This window comes from Salminus brasiliensis, chromosome 2 (assembly GCF_030463535.1).
Source record: "Salminus brasiliensis chromosome 2, fSalBra1.hap2, whole genome shotgun sequence".
Taxonomy (NCBI): Eukaryota; Metazoa; Chordata; class Actinopteri; order Characiformes; family Bryconidae; genus Salminus; species Salminus brasiliensis.
Window position 1 is genome coordinate 10,944,109 of NC_132879.1, and position 20,510 is coordinate 10,964,618.

Below are 20,510 nucleotides of genomic sequence, written 5' to 3' on the forward strand. Positions count from 1 at the left end.
TATGTATGATATATGTATGATATATATTTATATATATAATATAAAGTCATACATATATTTTCAGTTGGTGGGTAAACGTGTACAATATGTAGATATAGTATGTAGTATGTAGATCTATGGATATATCATACATTAATTCATACATATATTATATATATTATACTGAAAATATATGTATGATATATGTATGATATATATTTATATATATAATATAAAGTCATACATATATTTTCAGTTGGTGGGTAAACGTGTACAATATGTAGATATAGTATGTAGTATGTAGATCTATGGATATATCATACATTAATTCATACATATATTATATATATTATACTGAAAATATATGTATGATATATGTATGATATATATTTATATATATAATATAAAGTCATACATATATTTTCAGTTGGTGGGTAAACGTATACACTATGTAGATATAGTATGTAGTATGTAGATCTATGGATATATCATACATTAAGTCATACATATATTATATATATTATACTGAAAATATATGTATGATATATGTATGATATATATTTATATATATAATATAAAGTCATACATATATTTTCAGTTGGTGGGTAAACGTATACACTATGTAGATATAGTATGTAGTATGTAGATCTATGGATATATCATACATTAAGTCATACATATATTATATATATTATATTGAAAATATATGTATGATATATGATATATGTATGATATATATTTATATATATATAATATAAAGTCATACATATATTTTCAGTTGGTGGGTAAACATGTACAATATGTAGATATAGTATGTAGTATGTAGATCTATGGATATATCATACATTAAGTCATACATATATTATATATATTATACTGAAAATATATGTATGATATATGTATGATATATATTTATATATATAATATAAAGTCATACATATATTTTCAGTTGGTGGGTAAACGTATACACTATGTAGATATAGTATGTAGTATGTAGATCTATGGATATATCATACATTAAGTCATACATATATTATATATATTATATTGAAAATATATGTATGATATATGATATATGTATGATATATATTTATATATATATAATATAAAGTCATACATATATTTTCAGTTGGTGGGTAAACGTGTACAATATGTAGATATAGTATGTAGTATGTAGATCTATGGATATATCATACATTAAGTCATACATATATTATATATATTATACTGAAAATATATGTATGATATATGTATGATATATATTTATATATATAATATAAAGTCATACATATATTTTCAGTTGGTGGGTAAACGTATACACTATGTAGATATAGTATGTAGTATGTAGATCTATGGATATATCATACATTAAGTCATACATATATTATATATATTATATTGAAAATATATGTATGATATATGATATATGTATGATATATATTTATATATATATAATATAAAGTCATACATATATTTTCAGTTGGTGGGTAAACATGTACAATATGTAGATATAGTATGTAGTATGTAGATCTATGGATATATCATACATTAAGTCATACATATATTATATATATTATACTGAAAATATATGTATGATATATGTATGATATATATTTATATATATAATATAAAGTCATACATATATTTTCAGTTGGTGGGTAAACGTATACACTATGTAGATATAGTATGTAGTATGTAGATCTATGGATATATCATACATTAAGTCATACATATATTATATATATTATATTGAAAATATATGTATGATATATGATATATGTATGATATATATTTATATATATATAATATAAAGTCATACATATATTTTCAGTTGGTGGGTAAACGTGTACAATATGTAGATATAGTATGTAGTATGTAGATCTATGGATATATCATACATTAAGTCATACATATATTATATATATTATACTGAAAATATATGTATGATATATGTATGATATATATTTATATATATAATATAAAGTCATACATATATTTTCAGTTGGTGGGTAAACGTATACACTATGTAGATATAGTATGTAGTATGTAGATCTATGGATATATCATACATTAAGTCATACATATATTATATATATTATATTGAAAATATATGTATGATATATGATATATGTATGATATATATTTATATATATATAATATAAAGTCATACATATATTTTCAGTTGGTGGGTAAACGTGTACAATATGTAGATATAGTATGTAGTATGTAGATCTATGGATATATCATACATTAAGTCATACATATATTATATATATTATACTGAAAATATATGTATGATATATGTATGATATATATTTATATATATAATATAAAGTCATACATATATTTTCAGTTGGTGGGTAAACGTATACACTATGTAGATATAGTATGTAGTATGTAGATCTATGGATATATCATACATGAAGTCATACATATATTATATATATTATACTGAAAATATATGTATGCTATATGTATGATATATATTTATATATATAATATAAAGTCATACATATATTACAGTTGGTGGGTAAACGTATACACTATGTAGATATAGTATGTAGTATGTAGATCTATGGATATATCATACATTAAGTCATACATATATTATATATATTATACTGAAAATATATGTATGATATATGTATGATATATATTTATATATATATAATATAAAGTCATACATATATTTTCAGTTGGTGGGTAAACGTATACACTATGTAGATATAGTATGTAGTATGTAGATCTATGGATATATCATACATTAAGTCATACATATATTATATATATTATACTGAAAATATATGTATGATATATGTATGATATATATTTATATATATAATATAAAGTCATACATATATTTTCATTTGGTGGGTAAACGTATACACTATGTAGATATAGTATGTAGTATGTAGATCTATGGATATATCATACATTAAGTCATACATATATTATATATATTATACTGAAAATATATGTATGATATATGTATGATATATATTTATATATATAATATAAAGTCATACATATATTTTCAGTTGGTGGGTAAACGTGTACAATATGTAGATATAGTATGTAGTATGTAGATCTATGGATATATCATACATTAATTCATACATATATTATATATATTATACTGAAAATATATGTATGATATATGTATGATATATATTTATATATATAATATAAAGTCATACATATATTTTCAGTTGGTGGGTAAACGTGTACAATATGTAGATATAGTATGTAGTATGTAGATCTATGGATATATCATACATTAATTCATACATATATTATATATATTATACTGAAAATATATGTATGATATATGTATGATATATATTTATATATATAATATAAAGTCATACATATATTTTCAGTTGGTGGGTAAACGTATACACTATGTAGATATAGTATGTAGTATGTAGATCTATGGATATATCATACATTAAGTCATACATATATTATATATATTATACTGAAAATATATGTATGATATATGTATGATATATATTTATATATATAATATAAAGTCATACATATATTTTCAGTTGGTGGGTAAACGTATACACTATGTAGATATAGTATGTAGTATGTAGATCTATGGATATATCATACATTAAGTCATACATATATTATATATATTATATTGAAAATATATGTATGATATATGATATATGTATGATATATATTTATATATATATAATATAAAGTCATACATATATTTTCAGTTGGTGGGTAAACATGTACAATATGTAGATATAGTATGTAGTATGTAGATCTATGGATATATCATACATTAAGTCATACATATATTATATATATTATACTGAAAATATATGTATGATATATGTATGATATATATTTATATATATAATATAAAGTCATACATATATTTTCAGTTGGTGGGTAAACGTATACACTATGTAGATATAGTATGTAGTATGTAGATCTATGGATATATCATACATTAAGTCATACATATATTATATATATTATATTGAAAATATATGTATGATATATGATATATGTATGATATATATTTATATATATATAATATAAAGTCATACATATATTTTCAGTTGGTGGGTAAACGTGTACAATATGTAGATATAGTATGTAGTATGTAGATCTATGGATATATCATACATTAAGTCATACATATATTATATATATTATACTGAAAATATATGTATGATATATGTATGATATATATTTATATATATAATATAAAGTCATACATATATTTTCAGTTGGTGGGTAAACGTATACACTATGTAGATATAGTATGTAGTATGTAGATCTATGGATATATCATACATTAAGTCATACATATATTATATATATTATATTGAAAATATATGTATGATATATGATATATGTATGATATATATTTATATATATATAATATAAAGTCATACATATATTTTCAGTTGGTGGGTAAACATGTACAATATGTAGATATAGTATGTAGTATGTAGATCTATGGATATATCATACATTAAGTCATACATATATTATATATATTATACTGAAAATATATGTATGATATATGTATGATATATATTTATATATATAATATAAAGTCATACATATATTTTCAGTTGGTGGGTAAACGTATACACTATGTAGATATAGTATGTAGTATGTAGATCTATGGATATATCATACATTAAGTCATACATATATTATATATATTATATTGAAAATATATGTATGATATATGATATATGTATGATATATATTTATATATATATAATATAAAGTCATACATATATTTTCAGTTGGTGGGTAAACGTGTACAATATGTAGATATAGTATGTAGTATGTAGATCTATGGATATATCATACATTAAGTCATACATATATTATATATATTATACTGAAAATATATGTATGATATATGTATGATATATATTTATATATATAATATAAAGTCATACATATATTTTCAGTTGGTGGGTAAACGTATACACTATGTAGATATAGTATGTAGTATGTAGATCTATGGATATATCATACATTAAGTCTTACATATATTATATATATTATACTGAAAATATATGTATGATATATGTATGATATATATTTATATATATAATATAAAGTCATACATATATTTTCAGTTGGTGGGTAAACGTATACACTATGTAGATATAGTATGTAGTATGTAGATCTATGGATATATCATACATTAAGTCATACATATATTATATATATTATACTGAAAATATATGTATGATATATGTATGATATATATTTATATATATAATATAAAGTCATACATATATTTTCAGTTGGTGGGTAAACGTATACACTATGTAGATATAGTATGTAGTATGTAGATCTATGGATATATCATACATTAAGTCATACATATATTATATATATTATATTGAAAATATATGTATGATATATGATATATGTATGATATATATTTATATATATATAATATAAAGTCATACATATATTTTCAGTTGGTGGGTAAACATGTACAATATGTAGATATAGTATGTAGTATGTAGATCTATGGATATATCATACATTAAGTCATACATATATTATATATATTATACTGAAAATATATGTATGATATATGTATGATATATATTTATATATATAATATAAAGTCATACATATATTTTCAGTTGGTGGGTAAACGTATACACTATGTAGATATAGTATGTAGTATGTAGATCTATGGATATATCATACATTAAGTCATACATATATTATATATATTATACTGAAAATATATGTATGATATATGTATGATATACATTTATATATATAATATAAAGTCATACATATATTACAGTTGGTGGGTAAACGTGTACAATATGTAGATATAGTATGTAGTATGTAGATCTATGGATATATCATACATTAAGTCATACATATATTATATATATTATACTGAAAATATATGTATGATATATGTATGATATATATTTATATATATAATATAAAGTCATACATATATTTTCAGTTGGTGGGTAAACGTATACAATATGTAGATATAGTATGTAGTATGTAGATCTATGGATATATCATACATTAATTCATACATATATTATATATATTATACTGAAAATATATGTATGATATATGTATGATATATATTTATATATATATAATATAAAGTCATACATATATTTTCAGTTGGTGGGTAAACGTATACACTATGTAGATATAGTATGCAGTATGTAGCTCTATGGATATATCATACAGTATTATGCCTATATTTCAAAATGTATGGACATCTGTATACAGTATAAAAGTATCATTATACGATGGCATATGCAAAATGTATATATATATAAAAGGTAAAAAACTGTACAGCGAAATGTGTCCTTTGCATTTAACCCATCTGTGGTAGTGAACACACACACACACTAGTGAACTAGGGGCAGTGAGTACACACACCCAGAGCGGTGGGCAGCCAACTCCAGCACTTTTAGGAGGTCTGTATGTTTTCCTTTATTAAGTGTCTGGCTGTTTGCTGCCTACCATTGCAAGTTATTCAATGGAAAACTTAAAACAATATAATAAAAACAATGGAAATTGGGACAAGTAGGAAGTTTTGACAAGTAGTGTGTATATACATATATATATATAATGTAAAGTATACGTGCATATATATTCTATTTGTATGTATTGGGCACATGCATAACATATCAACCATACATCAAAGTCAAAGTCAGCTTTATTGTCAAAACTGTAATATGAACAGGACATACACAGGATGGAAATTGTGTTACTCTCAGACCCATGGTGCAACAACAAAAATCCAACATTTAAATAAGCATTAAACATTAACATTAACACGAAGCATAGAAATGTATTATACTAATTTGTAGTAGTTGAAAGTGTTTGTATAAATAAATAGATTTCCATCTATTTATTTATACAAACCTGACATTGACATCAGATGTATTGAATGTCATCAGATGTATTTATTGTCCCTGACATTGACATCAGATGTAAAGTGGCATGTGCAGCAATGGACTTATAAAGTGTATGAATAAGGTATATGTATAGAGGTCCCTGATGTGTGTCCCTGAAATGACATAAAAAGTAAAGTGGCATATGCAGCAGATTAAAATCTGTGTATGGTTACTGCAAATATAAACAGTAGTGCAAAAAATGGAGCTTATAGACTCTTACAGTGTGCATAAGCAGCTCTTGATAATGATAATAGAGTTCAGTATTGAGTGTGTGTTTATATACCTCACCTTACCTTACCTTACCTTAAAACGCTTACCTATATTTCTATACTCTTCTGCTGGTTTGTGGGCAGCAATTATTTTCATTTTAGGGTATTAGGTAGCTGCTTAATGAGGCCCATGGCTGTTGGTTGTTGAAGAGGTTAAGGGTTGAGGAGAGTAAAGCCCAGAATTGTCCTTAATGACGATTGTAAACAAGCCATATCCCCAACAAGCTAATTACAGTCTGGTAGTTTGATGAATTTTGATGAGTTTGATGTGAGAGCCAGGTCTTTTGGGGCGCTGAAACCATTGCATTGTGCTCCTTTCATTTTTTTGTTCAGTGTACAAATGCAACACTCTTTATTAAAATGTTGAAAGGATGTTTCGTCTTTAGTTTTTGACAGATTAGTTCACCTGCTCCTCTCACAACTATTCACAGTAACAACAGTCTTGACTAGGAGAGGTGCCCCAACTATTGAATGCCTCTGTGTATGTCATTGCTGCCATGCAAAAACCTTATTATGTAGATAGTCATTGGTATGAACCAAGTCTTCAGTACACATGACAGTCACTGAAAATCTGTGTTTTGGTACACTGCTCAGATTAATCTTCACTTGTCTGAGTGTAATCTGAGGAGGAACCAGGTAGGCAGAGTCTGAAAAACAATACCGGAAGTGTTGAATTGGACTGTAGGTGGCCACACTGGGCTCATGTGACTGTGGGGTGTGTTCATACAGATCGCTCGTCTTATGGCAGGCAAACAAAACCTCAGGAGCTCCTCGTTTCTCATAAAATATGAGTTCCATTTAATTTAATACTGTAATGTATGAGTGATTCTTTAAGTAGGAGAACAATCAACAATAGGTACCAAAATCAGTATGATTTTAATTTTTAAATGTCCATAATTTGTTATTTTGGCATTGTCCCCAACACAGACTCACTGTTAAAGTGATATTTTATTTAAATTATTATATTAAATAATCATATTTCTATATGTATTTAAAGAGCATCTTATATTAGCTGTTGATTAGTGACAGGAAATGGATTACCCAGAACTCTAGAGGTATACAGAAAGAGTAAAATATGAAACAGTCAGTGAACCCATTAATTAATACTGAATACAATATATAAAATAACTTTTTTTATTATTTGTTGTATAGCCAATAAGGAAATATGATTAAAAAAAATAGGCATATATTCAATATTTTCCTTCTGTTACTTTATTTGGCTTAGTTTGTGTCTCCGCCCTTGTGTCCACTCTGGCCCTGCCTAGTCATTAGTGTTCCCACCTGTGCCTCCTTTGTAGCCCTGCCCTGTTGTTAGCTCTTGTCAGGCGTTCCTTATTTGTCACTGTGTAAAAGTAGTCCCTTTGTTTCAGTGTTCCTATCGGTGCGAATTTACCTAGGGTCTATTTTCTTATTGTTTATTTATTTATTTTAAATAAATTCATAAACATCAGTGTATTTTTAACTGTTTAAATATGCAAGTTAAACTTCCTGAAACTATACCTCACTGTTTTCAGGAAATATGGTTGTAAGACAATCAGTAGAGAGCAGTAGAAATGTAATGTGCTTAAATCTTTATAAGCTTAGTTATGGCCATCATTAAGTCTTTACTTTAAAACATGTAAACAAGGTAAGCACATGATTAAAATACAATTATTGTTAATTTTACCTTTTAAATGTTGAGATGGTGAATGGAGAGCTCAGGTGACGAAGCACCTTTCTACACAAAAAGTAGACGCTTTTAGGGAGCGTTAATCAAAGTCAAGCATAGAGAAATCTGCACTCTTAAATGGTAGACTTCAAGGGCTTGCAATTGGTGTTCTGGGTGGTAGGTGACTACTGGGAACTGGCTCTGCTGTTAGAAAATATATTTTTATAGATTTACTTATACGTTGTTATATTACTTATAATTTGTTTATAGGGAAAATATATTTTTAATTTTTTATTTATTGTTTGTGAGATGGTATGTTGCCCCTTGTGGAAGGGAGGTACAAGTACATAAAAAATATAAAAGATGATCCCACTGGGTGTAAAACAAAGGTTGAAACTCTTTACTGACTGCTACTGACTGACAGCTCTGGGCTATTGATGACAGGGTTGTGGATTCGATACCCGGGCTTGGCAATCTGCCACTGTTGGGCCCTTGAGCAAGGCCTTTCACCCTTTCTGCTCCCACTTTCTGGGCCACTGTGTGTGTTCACTGCACAGATGAGATAAAAAGCGGAAGCCAAATTCTATCTGTGTCACAAATGGTAAATATGGTTGTCTTGTATTGTTTTTAGCACTAAATAAATCAGTGAGGACAATGACTTAGGAGTGATCTGGGGATTTATCATGTAGTCATCACACCAGATAATATTCTCTGGTGTTCCAGAGAATCCCCATTTTTTGGATCCCAGCTATTGGCCTTTTTTTTTTGTTAACAATGAGTTTCTACCATCCAGGTTTTTGGGAAGTGGTTGATTTAAGTCTGGGCAGGTTTTAAGGCCTCAGGGGCTTTAAAAGACAGAGGACTGTTTCCCATGCTGCAGGAGCCTCTCCTTCCGTACCTCTTGCCTTTCTTGTCTTACACAAGAGTAAAGCTTCCTCACAGGCACTAACTGTGAGGTTGTTTAGGCTCCTACTGAACATACTGCACAGTGCAGTACACTTAGGGAATGATCGTGTTAAGTGCTGCTCTTTAAGAAGTCCATGATACTTTGTCCAGCACCGGTGGTTTCTTTAAGCACAGTCATTATCCTTCATGTGAGCTGGATTACTATTCATCCATTGTCTTATGGTCAGAGTTACGTGGGACTGGGCCTAGCCAGAACCACTGGGTGCTAGACAAGGACAACAGCTTGACAGGGCAGCAGTCCATCACATGATGCCACACCCATTCACATCTAGGAGTAGTTTATATACAGTACATAGCTTATGAATGACTTATTAATCAAAGTCAGTTTACCTACCCTGTGTGTGTGGGAAGTAACCAGAGTACCCAGCAGAAACATTGAAATATGGGAAGAACACCCCTAACACATCTATCTATCTGTCTGTCTGTCTATCTATCTATCTATCTATCTATCTATCTATATATCTATCTATCTATCTATCTATCTATCTATCTGTCTGTCTGTCTGTCTGTCTGTCTGTCTGTCTGTCTGTCTGTCTATCTATCTATCTATCTATCTATCTATCTGTCTGTCTGTCTGTCTGTCTATCTATCTATCTATTTATCTATCTATCTATCTATCTATCTATCTATCTATCTCTATCTATCTATCTATCTATCTATCTATCTATCTATATCTATCTGTCTATCTATCTGTCTGTCTGTCTGTCTGTCTGTTTGTCAGTCTATCTATCTATCTATCTGTCTGTCTGTCTGTCTGTCTATCTATCTATCTATCTATCTATCTATCTGTCTGTCTGTCTGTCTGTCTATCTATCTGTCTGTCTGTCTGTCTGTCTGTCTGTCTGTCTGTCTGTCTATCTATCTATCTATCTATCTATCTATCTATCTATCTATCTGTCTGTCTGTCTGTCTGTCTGTCTATCTGTCTGTCTGTCTGTCTATCTATCTATCTATCTATCTATCTATCTATCTATCGATATCTATATCTATGTTTATCTGTCTGTCTATCTATCTATCTGATTATCTATCTATCCATCCATCCATCCATCCATCCATCTACCTATCTATAAAAAAATTAATAATCTGCAAGAGGGGCGGGTATCGGTAAAGAGTTGGCAATGTCTCTCTTAGTTTTGGTCTGTGGCTAAGGTGGCAGAGAGGAGGACACTGCACAAACACAAACACTCACAGAGCTGCTCTACAGACCTTTGTTTCAAGAGACATCAGGCTTCAACTCTTCCCAGTGGGGCTGGAAGATGGATGAGGACGGATGAGGACGGAGTCTTCTCATTAACACTTTACTGTTAATGAGAATATCTCTGATATGGTGGTCAGCAGCACAGAAGCCCCTCAAGGAACGGTCTTGGCACCGTTCCTCTTCACCCTGTACACTGCTGACTTCATGTACAGCTCACCGACCTGTCACCTCCAGAAGTTCTCTGATGACTCAGCGATCGTCGGCCTCATAACCAATGAGGAGGACAGCAAGTACAGAGAACTGATTCAGGACTTTGTGGACTGGTGTCTGCAGAACCACCTTCAGATAAACGCAGGAAAGACCAAAGAACTGGTGGTGGATTTCCGCGGGTGCAGACACCCCCCTCCATCAGTAAACATCCAGGGTATGAACATCGAGAGTGTGTACTCTTATAAATACCTGGGTGTTCATCTGAACAACAAACTGGACTGGTCAGTCAACACTGCAGCTCTCTACAAGAAAGGCCAGAGCAGACTCTACCTGCTGAGGAGATTTAGGTCCTTTGGAGTGCAGGGAGCATCTGTGGTGGCATCTGCCATCTTTTATGGAGCAGTAGCATTTCGACGGCAGATAAGAAGAGACTGGACAAACTCATAAAGAGGGCCGGCTCTGTCCTGGGGTGCTCCTTAGACCCAGTGCAGGTGACAGGAGAGACAGCCAAGCTGGCATCCATGCTGGAGAACAGCTCCCACCCCATGCATGAGACTCTGACAGCACTGGGCTGTTCCTTTAGTGACAGGCTGCTTCACCCCAAGTGTGTGAAGGAGCGATATCGCAGGTCCTTCCTTCCTGCTGCCGTCAGACTCCACAACCAGCACTGCTCCCAGCGGACCACATACACACACACTTAACTTCACACACATGTTCAGGGAACAGAGATCCCTCAATGTAAAAATACTATGTGCAATACCCCCCCCCTCCCACATGTGCAATTAGGAGTCATTTGCAATTATCTGTAAATAATATTGTTCTTGCTTCTTTAATTATTATTTATATTGTGTATATAGTGCAAATTAATTATCTACATTTTTAGTGTCTTGCTATCCCTTTCTGCTGTGACACTGAGAATTTCCCCACTGTGGGACTAATAAAGGACTATCTTATCTTATCTTATCTTACTGTACATCCTGTACATCTGCACTCCTGGACACTATTGACACTTTACTTAAATACCAATATTTGCACATTACTGCACTGCTTTTTAATCTCAGATTAGGTTCAAATGCATATTTTTGACATTTAATTACTGTATTACCGTAAGTACTATATATAGTACTATAGTAAATATGTATTTATTTGTGTATGTATTATTACCATTATTATTGTTATTGTTATTATTATTATGGTAAAATAATAATAATTACAGTTTTTCTTGCATATGAATAAAAAGCCTTATAATCCACCCCAGTCACAACATTAGCTGTCTATCTATCTATCTATCTATCTATCTATCTGTCTGTCTGTCTGTCTGTCTGTCTATCTATCTATCTATCTATCTATCTATCTATCTATCTGTCTGTCTGTCTGTCTGTCTATCTATCTATCTATCTATCTATCTAGGTAGCTAGCAAGCTAGCTATTTTTCCATTTATCTATTATTAAATATTATATAATTATATAACTGTCTGTCTGTCTGTCTATCTATCTATCTATCTATCTATCTAACTGTCTGTCTGTCTGTCTGTCTATCTATCTATCTATCTATCTATCTATCTGTCTGTCTGTCTGTCTGTCTATCTATCTATCTATCTAGGTAGCTAGCAAGCTAGCTATTTTTCCATTTATCTATTATTAAATATTAATGCTGATGCATATTTTTGACATTTATTTATTGTATTACAGTCTATAATAAATATCTATTTATTTGTGTATGTATTATTCCCATTATTGTAATTATTGTAACAACAACAACAACAATAATAATAATGATTATTATTATTATTATTATTATTATTATTATTATTATTATTATTTACTTATGGGGAAATAAAAAAAGGTTTATGTTAGTTTTACAGTTTTTCTTGCATATGAATAAGAAGCCTTATAATCCAGTCACAGCATTAGCAAATCCTAGCATGTCCCTCTGCTGTGTGTCCAGACAGGAAAAACAAAGCCTGCGCAGGTGGATTTCAGGAGCTGGGAAACATTCAACTAAACAGTCACAAACTGGGACGGGGGGACCCATTTTGAGGACATCTCACAGTGATGCACAGCAGTGACTAATAGGAACTAATAATGCACAACGGTTAGGGGCGCCTCTGCGTAGTGAACGCTGCACGCATTCCTCTCCTGCAGGCGGCGGCGGATCAACACAGACCGGAGCGGCAGGCCCTGTCCTGCCCTGCCTATTTTTATTTTATTATTTATAGCTAGCAATAATAATTTAAGCCCTACGAGATTCGCATCATTTACACCCTTTTTCGTTCAGCGGGTTGGATTTGCTGCCCTAAAGCCTGTAATTTGAGACCAAAAGACCCGGATGTCACGATACGAGACCCACTTTAAGTGAAATAGCGCCAGCAAGCTGATCTCTGGATTTGCCCGCTTTCTATATTCCTCTAGATTTTTAATATTGTAGTTTTCTGCACCTGATCTGACAGTATGGACGAGAAGGTGTTTACAAAAGAACTGGATCAGTGGATCGAGCAACTGAACGAATGCAAACAGCTCTCGGAAAATCAAGTAAAAATCTTATGCGAAAAAGTAAGTAGCATTTATTTTTTATTTTGATCGCGTTGCTTTTTCGTTAAACCTACGTTGTTCTGCATTTTGCGCTGTATAATGTAGCTATAGCTACAAATCTGGCACAGTCAATAACACTGCTGCAATTGCTACGGGGCTGCGGCGATGTCAGTGTTTATTGGCTGTCGGTGCATCGCTGAGCTTCACTGTTGAGGCTGTACGCTCTCTGATTGGCTGTTGGTACACCGTACACGCACGGCATTGGCTGTTGCAATTGCGATGGGGTTAGCAACTCGACCCGTCCTACTTAAAGCGCTTCTCGTTGTCAGGCAGATATTTTATCAAAAGAAAGAGATCAAAGTAAAGCTTAGTCTATTTTTATAAGACATAAAGAAGAAAAAAAATATATATATTTTCTATTATAGTGGATAAAATAGGAGAGGCACGGTTTAGAGTAGGAGTAGGAGAAAACTGTGACCTAATTAATACAGTAAAGAAAATATCAACATTTTTTAATTGCAGCATAAATCCCATCATTTTTAAGAAGTGAAATAAGTCATGCAGTGTGTTTTAAAGAAAAATCATCTATTCTAAAGACCCTTTCTGACTTTCAGACAGTATGCTGAAGGCAACCCCCTCTACGAGTTGGCTTTTTGAGGCCTTTGAATGTTTTGGACCCCTGGTTTGGGCCCCTGGTTCCTTTCACTGATATTATACAACTACTCTGACCGGTAGCTCTCTCTCTCATGAAAGTAATGACTTTACATCTCAACAAGAACATGATTATACTGGACTTAAAGGGGGACAACAAAACTCCCTTTTAAAGGGAGCAGTAGACTTGGCTGACTTGTGTGAACTAGCCTTGATTAAAATCAATGGATCTGTCTCATTCCCAAGGCAAGGACGATGTGTGATTGATTGGGGAAAGCATGATTAAAGTGAAGCACATTAAAAATGAGAAGCAGCTACCGCCTGATCAGAAACCCACAGCACCGCTGTCTCAGTAGCCTCATGTGTGCTGTTAGGCCTTTAATACTGTCCCACAGTGATAGACAGTGTGCGGCAGGCTTGCCAAACTTTAACTGTAAAGCAGCCTTATAAGCAGATGTAGTTTTTTAATTTATGTTTTTTATTATTTTTTAATTACAGCCTAATTACAACATCTTGATGAGCTTCTACGTAATAAGCTTTTACATAATGCCATACATAAGTAAACAGGCCATCGCTCAGTCAGTCAGTCAGTATCCGATCAATAACCATGGTTGATTTTCTTCTCCCTAAGGTTAAGAAAGAAGGGATTTTAATCTTACCATTTGCTTCCCAAATTCAGAATACTGAGTTGAGTCGAGGCTTTTTATTAAATTATTATTTATTACTGTTTCTACATTTTTAAAAATGGCTCTTCGTGGATCTTTAGTAAAGACAGTAGTTCTAAATAAATGTAAATAAATCAAATATCAGTTTGTATAGTCTATAGTAGAACCAGGATAACTCAAAGAACCATTTAAATCAATTAATGAATCAAACTATATTTAAATAGCACTTTTCAGATAAAATCTCATTGAAATTAAGAAAATGCTGTAAGAAAATAATAAATAATAACACAAATAATAGAAATTAACATTAGCAATGAGATTAGAAATGATGTATTATGCAAAGTAAAAAGTAAAATATCACTAATATGAAGTATATCAATATGAAGTAAATATACTAATATCAGTAACAAAATAATAAATAAATATATAAAATATTTATACAATATTTAAATATAAATAATATAAAAAAAAATAAAAGTAAATCAAAATAACTGAAAACTATAAATAGCCCATAAAAAACATTGATAAAACTCTACATAAAAGCCAGACTGAGATTCGGATGCTTATCAGGTTCTTTGCTCGGTTAAAAGCTTTCTCAGAATAATCTTGAGTGCTGATGGTCTCAGGTTTGTTGTGTCGTGGTCTCGGCCTTGACTCAGCCTCTCCTCTAATACTCTGACAAGAACACTAGTGGGAACAGAATGAAATGGCCACGAAATGCCGTAGTGCTTCTCTCTTGTAGTGTGTGGAAATGTGCTGTTTAGGAGCAGGGAAATGATTGCTGCGAAGCGCTGTGACGATCCGGGACTGGAAATAGAAACACTGCAGACTGTCTTGGCTTATCTCCAAATGATGAGCAACTCAATACCAGCAATTTGGCTTTGTAGCAGTTAAAGCCATTAAACAGGGGTTTGCAAAGCAAGGCCTGCCTTTCTGGTACATTAGTACTATATTATCATATATGTGTTTTATGCCAGATGTTTTTCAAATACAGTTGTTTTGTCATCATAGCAAAACAAAAGTGTTGTTTTTGCTAATATGCCTCTTTCCCAATGGGTTGCTGTGTTTGATATCATGTATATGATATTAAAATAGAAATTGGCATCAGCAGACATTCGCTTAAAACACAGATGATTGGTATTTTAAACTGATATTTGATGATTGTTTGGTGTTTACTGACCTCCAGAACAGCTGGATGTTTAGGTAATGCTGAAGTAATACATGAAAATATCTGCATTTAATCCATTTCACTGCATTTGTAACCGTATCTGTAATGTTGGTCCAGGTAGATGTAGCTCTACCCTCTACATCATATAAATATTAGTGTAGTTATTAGCATTGGCAGATTATGTAAGAAAATATCACATATTTGCATTTGCCCACAATCACATATTGACACATGTTAATTATTGACTCCTGAAGCTCCTCTGTGTTTTAGAGGGTTACCAGGTAAACCAGCCACTGTTTGGTCTTCATTCTTCATTCATTTTATTTCCAGTCTGAATGGGTATTAAGTACAGGTTCCTCATTTTTCAGTGTCAGCAGAATGAGGGCTGGGTGATATGGTAAAATTACTATATCATGATATTTAAAGACTTTTCTCACGATATTCATCACTGTACATGTAAACTACAGACTAGACACATCAGTAGTGACAGATTCTTATATAAACTACTAATCAGATCCTCTCCTGTACTGAATACAGTGATTTATATTCATCATCTGCTGCTTTTCATCTAATTAAACCAGTCTAATTACACTGTTAGTAATGAAACCTGCAGCTGATCAGTGTTTATTAAGCACTAAGAGGATCCTCCATATACTTAGAAAAGCATATTGTTATCATGATACAGTAAAATATCATCATAATTACACTGTTAGTAATGAAACCTGCAGCTGATCAGTGTTTATTAAGCATATTGTTATCATGATACAGTAAAATATCATCATATTGCCCAGCTCTAAGCAGAAGAATTTCATTTTGGGAGCTGGACCATGCTCTGGACTGCGCCTCCTCAGCCCTATAGATTCCCTTAACTCTCACCTCATCTTTGTGACGTACAACTTCGCACCCACCTCCACCCTATCTCCTCCCTTTTTCTCCATGGATCACTTCAGCCTCTTCGCCTCCCTGTCCAGCCTCCCAGGGCAGGGCCCTCATTAGCAGTACATCTGTTTAACAGAAAGTGACACAGAAGCCTCAACCACTGACTCTGATCTCAGATGTTGTGAGATGCGTGTTTGGAGCTTCACCCTTTACCTTCATTACAGCTTCAACACCTCCAGAATTCAGCATTAGAAGTCACTTAAAAGTCACCCATAACACATGTAATTATGTCAAGGTCTGGACACTGGGGTGGAGAGTCCATTGTACTAAGAGCAGCAGCAGCTTGATTTGATCAAATCTTCTTTCTTTTCTTTAGATCATCTTCTATTTAATCTCTGTCAGTAATATCTCCTCTCTTAATGGGCATCTTAACAGGGCAGTAATAAATGAAAGGTGGTCTCTGACATTTCTACAGTACTTTATATGTATAATATCAGTGAAAATGATCCTCACAGACCTGGTTTCAGTGTAGTAATTATTCTATTTTTCTGTGTCAACCTTTCAGGCGAAAGAAATTTTATCGAAGGAGTCCAACGTTCAGGAGGTGCGTTGCCCCGTCACAGTGTGTGGAGATGTCCACGGCCAGTTCCACGACCTCATGGAGCTCTTTAAGATTGGAGGAAAATCACCAGATACCAACTATCTCTTCATGGGAGACTACGTGGACCGAGGCTATTACTCTGTAGAGACTGTCACACTTCTAGTGTCTTTAAAGGTAATGGTCCTATGTTGGACTTTTTATGTACCAAAAATGGCCATCATCAGCCTTCTCTTTCTCCTTTACTGTTAAACAGGCTCTTTTTACTGTGCCTTTAAGACTAATTTATGTGAACGTGCATTAAATGAAATGAAATTCAGCGATTTCATCTTTGGATTGATCTCACAACTTTTAATTTCACAGGTTCGTTATAGAGAGAGAATCACCATCCTCAGAGGGAATCACGAGAGCCGGCAGATAACACAGGTGTATGGCTTCTATGACGAGTGTCTGAGAAAATACGGCAATGCTAACGTGTGGAAATACTTCACAGACCTTTTCGACTACCTTCCGCTCACGGCCTTGGTGGACACACAGGTAAACAGACCATTTCCAGTGCTTTTCCAGTGTCCCTTTCTTAAATTGTCTCTTTATAAATGCTAAGGTAGAGCAAGTCTGTCGGAACAAACCTTGTATCTTCTAATTAAAAACTTCACAGGACATGTTTTCAGTGGAAGTCACTGTAGTCACTGTAAAAACATTTAATTCCAGGTCATTTTTTGGAGCATTTCTGTTGGTCCATTCCTTGTGAGACTCAAGGAAATGGAGATACAAGGTTTTGTGACGATATGAAGATTGATGCTATATTAGAACACAAAAAAATATTTTTCTTTCTGGTCTTCTAGATATTCTGTCTCCATGGAGGACTTTCCCCGTCCATTGATACCTTGGATCATATCCGAGCGCTGGACCGCATTCAGGAGGTCCCACATGAGGTCAGTTTTCTTTCTGGTTGCTGGAACACTTGAACCAAAAGTGCTGGTGATTACAGGTTAACTATTCTAACTATTGTGCAACAGTATTAGTTTCATTCCACTGCATTACAAACAATGCATAACAGCCCGAGTTATGATTTGAAGTTGTTTACTTAAAAAATAATGTATAATTAATAATATACATTTCAAATCTAATATTTTCTTATATACAGTAGTGCACATAGGCTTGAGGCACCTAAGCACATTAATAATTAAATACATTTTTAATAATTAGCTAATTTATCTGAGCAGTAGGAGAGTTTTTACTGTAAAAGCTCTAGATCACATTAGAGCAGATGTGGTTTAAGGTCTTTCTCTTTCTGAAGAAAGTAGTTCTTCAGAGATCTTGTGAGCTGGTCTCAAGAACAAAGCATGGTTCCAGGTTTCTCCTGGGCGCCTCCATCAGCCAGCACAGTGTGAATGTGCTCAATTCCAGCAGCAGCATGCAGTAGCAGCAGCTCACCAGATTTACCATCATGAAGCTCTGATTTACCAAACCAGGTGTTGAATGAGCACTATAAGTAATACTACTCTTGTGAGAAGAGCTTTGGAGATGTTTTAATGAACACAGTGATGAAAACCTGACTTTTTGTATGACTCATTTGTATGTATTTATTTATGTATTACTCTGCAGATAAAAGGCTTTTTCATTTATAAATTCATACTTACCAAAATATATAATACATCATTGAGTTAATTGAGTTTAAATTGAGTGTATGTATTCTTCCACCCGCAAAGAGAAATATATGTTCATTAACAGCAGCTATAGTTAGCAAGGCACCTAACTTCACATATGAATGCATAACTGTGTATAATTCTTTTCTGTTGGCAGGGTCCCATGTGTGATCTGCTATGGTCAGACCCTGATGACCGTGGCGGTTGGGGGATTTCTCCCAGAGGAGCCGGATACACCTTCGGACAAGACATCTCAGAAACTTTCAATCATGCTAACTGCCTGACCCTAGTGTCCCGAGCCCACCAGTTAGTGATGGAGGTAAAACTGAGAATTACTAGGAACTAATACTGTATTTCTCTCTCAGTCAGTCAGTCAGTTAGTCAGTCTCTCTCTCGCTCTCTCACTCTCTCGCTCTCTCTCTCTGTCAGTGTTGTCATGGCATGTACGGCCAGACAAGAAGGGATGAACACAGAGATGGAACAAAGCAAGATAGTTTATTGAACTCAACAGACTATTAAACAAGGTGCTATGAAAAAGCAAAGTGCAGCAACTAAGAAAGGACAAAACAGAACGTGGCAAACAAGATGGCAAAAACAACAAACCTGGGACTGGGAGGAGCAGGGAGCAACAGGTGATGAGCGGGATATTAGTAGAAGGTAAACTAAGAAGGGGGACAACGGATCGCCACAAGCCTAGCTTGGGATACAGAAGTAACTACAAACTAGATCCAGAGCCACGCTCTGTGAACACACAGACTAGATAACGAGGCAAGCCAAATCTGAGTATGTTGTGACTGCCTTGAGCTGGGGTCGCCTAGGAGCATGAGCAGAAAGCAAACATAACAAGCTTGCCTCTCGAATCAGACTATGATATCTCTTGACTAAAACGGATCACTTGCCAACCTGAACACGTCACCAATGCGTGGGGAATCATGGAGAGTCAAGGAGATTCCTGGAGATTCAATTCAGGGGCAAGGAGTAGCCATCATGGAGCTTCATAAATGCTCCCAGTCCCAGGTGCAATACAAACTAACAGGAAGTGAGGCGGAAGTCATTATATAGGCCTGTGGGCGGCGGCCCGGGATCGCACCAGGGGAGGGCGCGATAACGAGGGCCTGACAAGTGTCATTTTCTCAGTCTCTCTCTCTCTG

The 20,510-nt window shown here is 32.9% G+C and overlaps 1 protein-coding gene across 1 annotated transcript in view; it reads left to right on the forward strand.

Moving 5' to 3' along the window:
* Nucleotides 1-13,173: 13,173 nt before the first annotated feature.
* ppp2caa (protein phosphatase 2 catalytic subunit alpha a) overlaps nucleotides 13,174-20,510 on the forward strand; it is a 15,630-nt gene continuing 8,293 nt past the window's right edge. Inside the window, exons 1-5 of the mRNA XM_072674321.1 lie at nucleotides 13,174-13,770; nucleotides 17,678-17,887; nucleotides 18,074-18,247; nucleotides 18,556-18,645; nucleotides 19,517-19,678. Coding sequence (XP_072530422.1) covers nucleotides 13,669-13,770; nucleotides 17,678-17,887; nucleotides 18,074-18,247; nucleotides 18,556-18,645; nucleotides 19,517-19,678 — 738 coding nt within the window. The 5' untranslated portion in view covers nucleotides 13,174-13,668. The remainder of the gene's footprint in view (nucleotides 13,771-17,677; nucleotides 17,888-18,073; nucleotides 18,248-18,555; nucleotides 18,646-19,516; nucleotides 19,679-20,510) is intronic.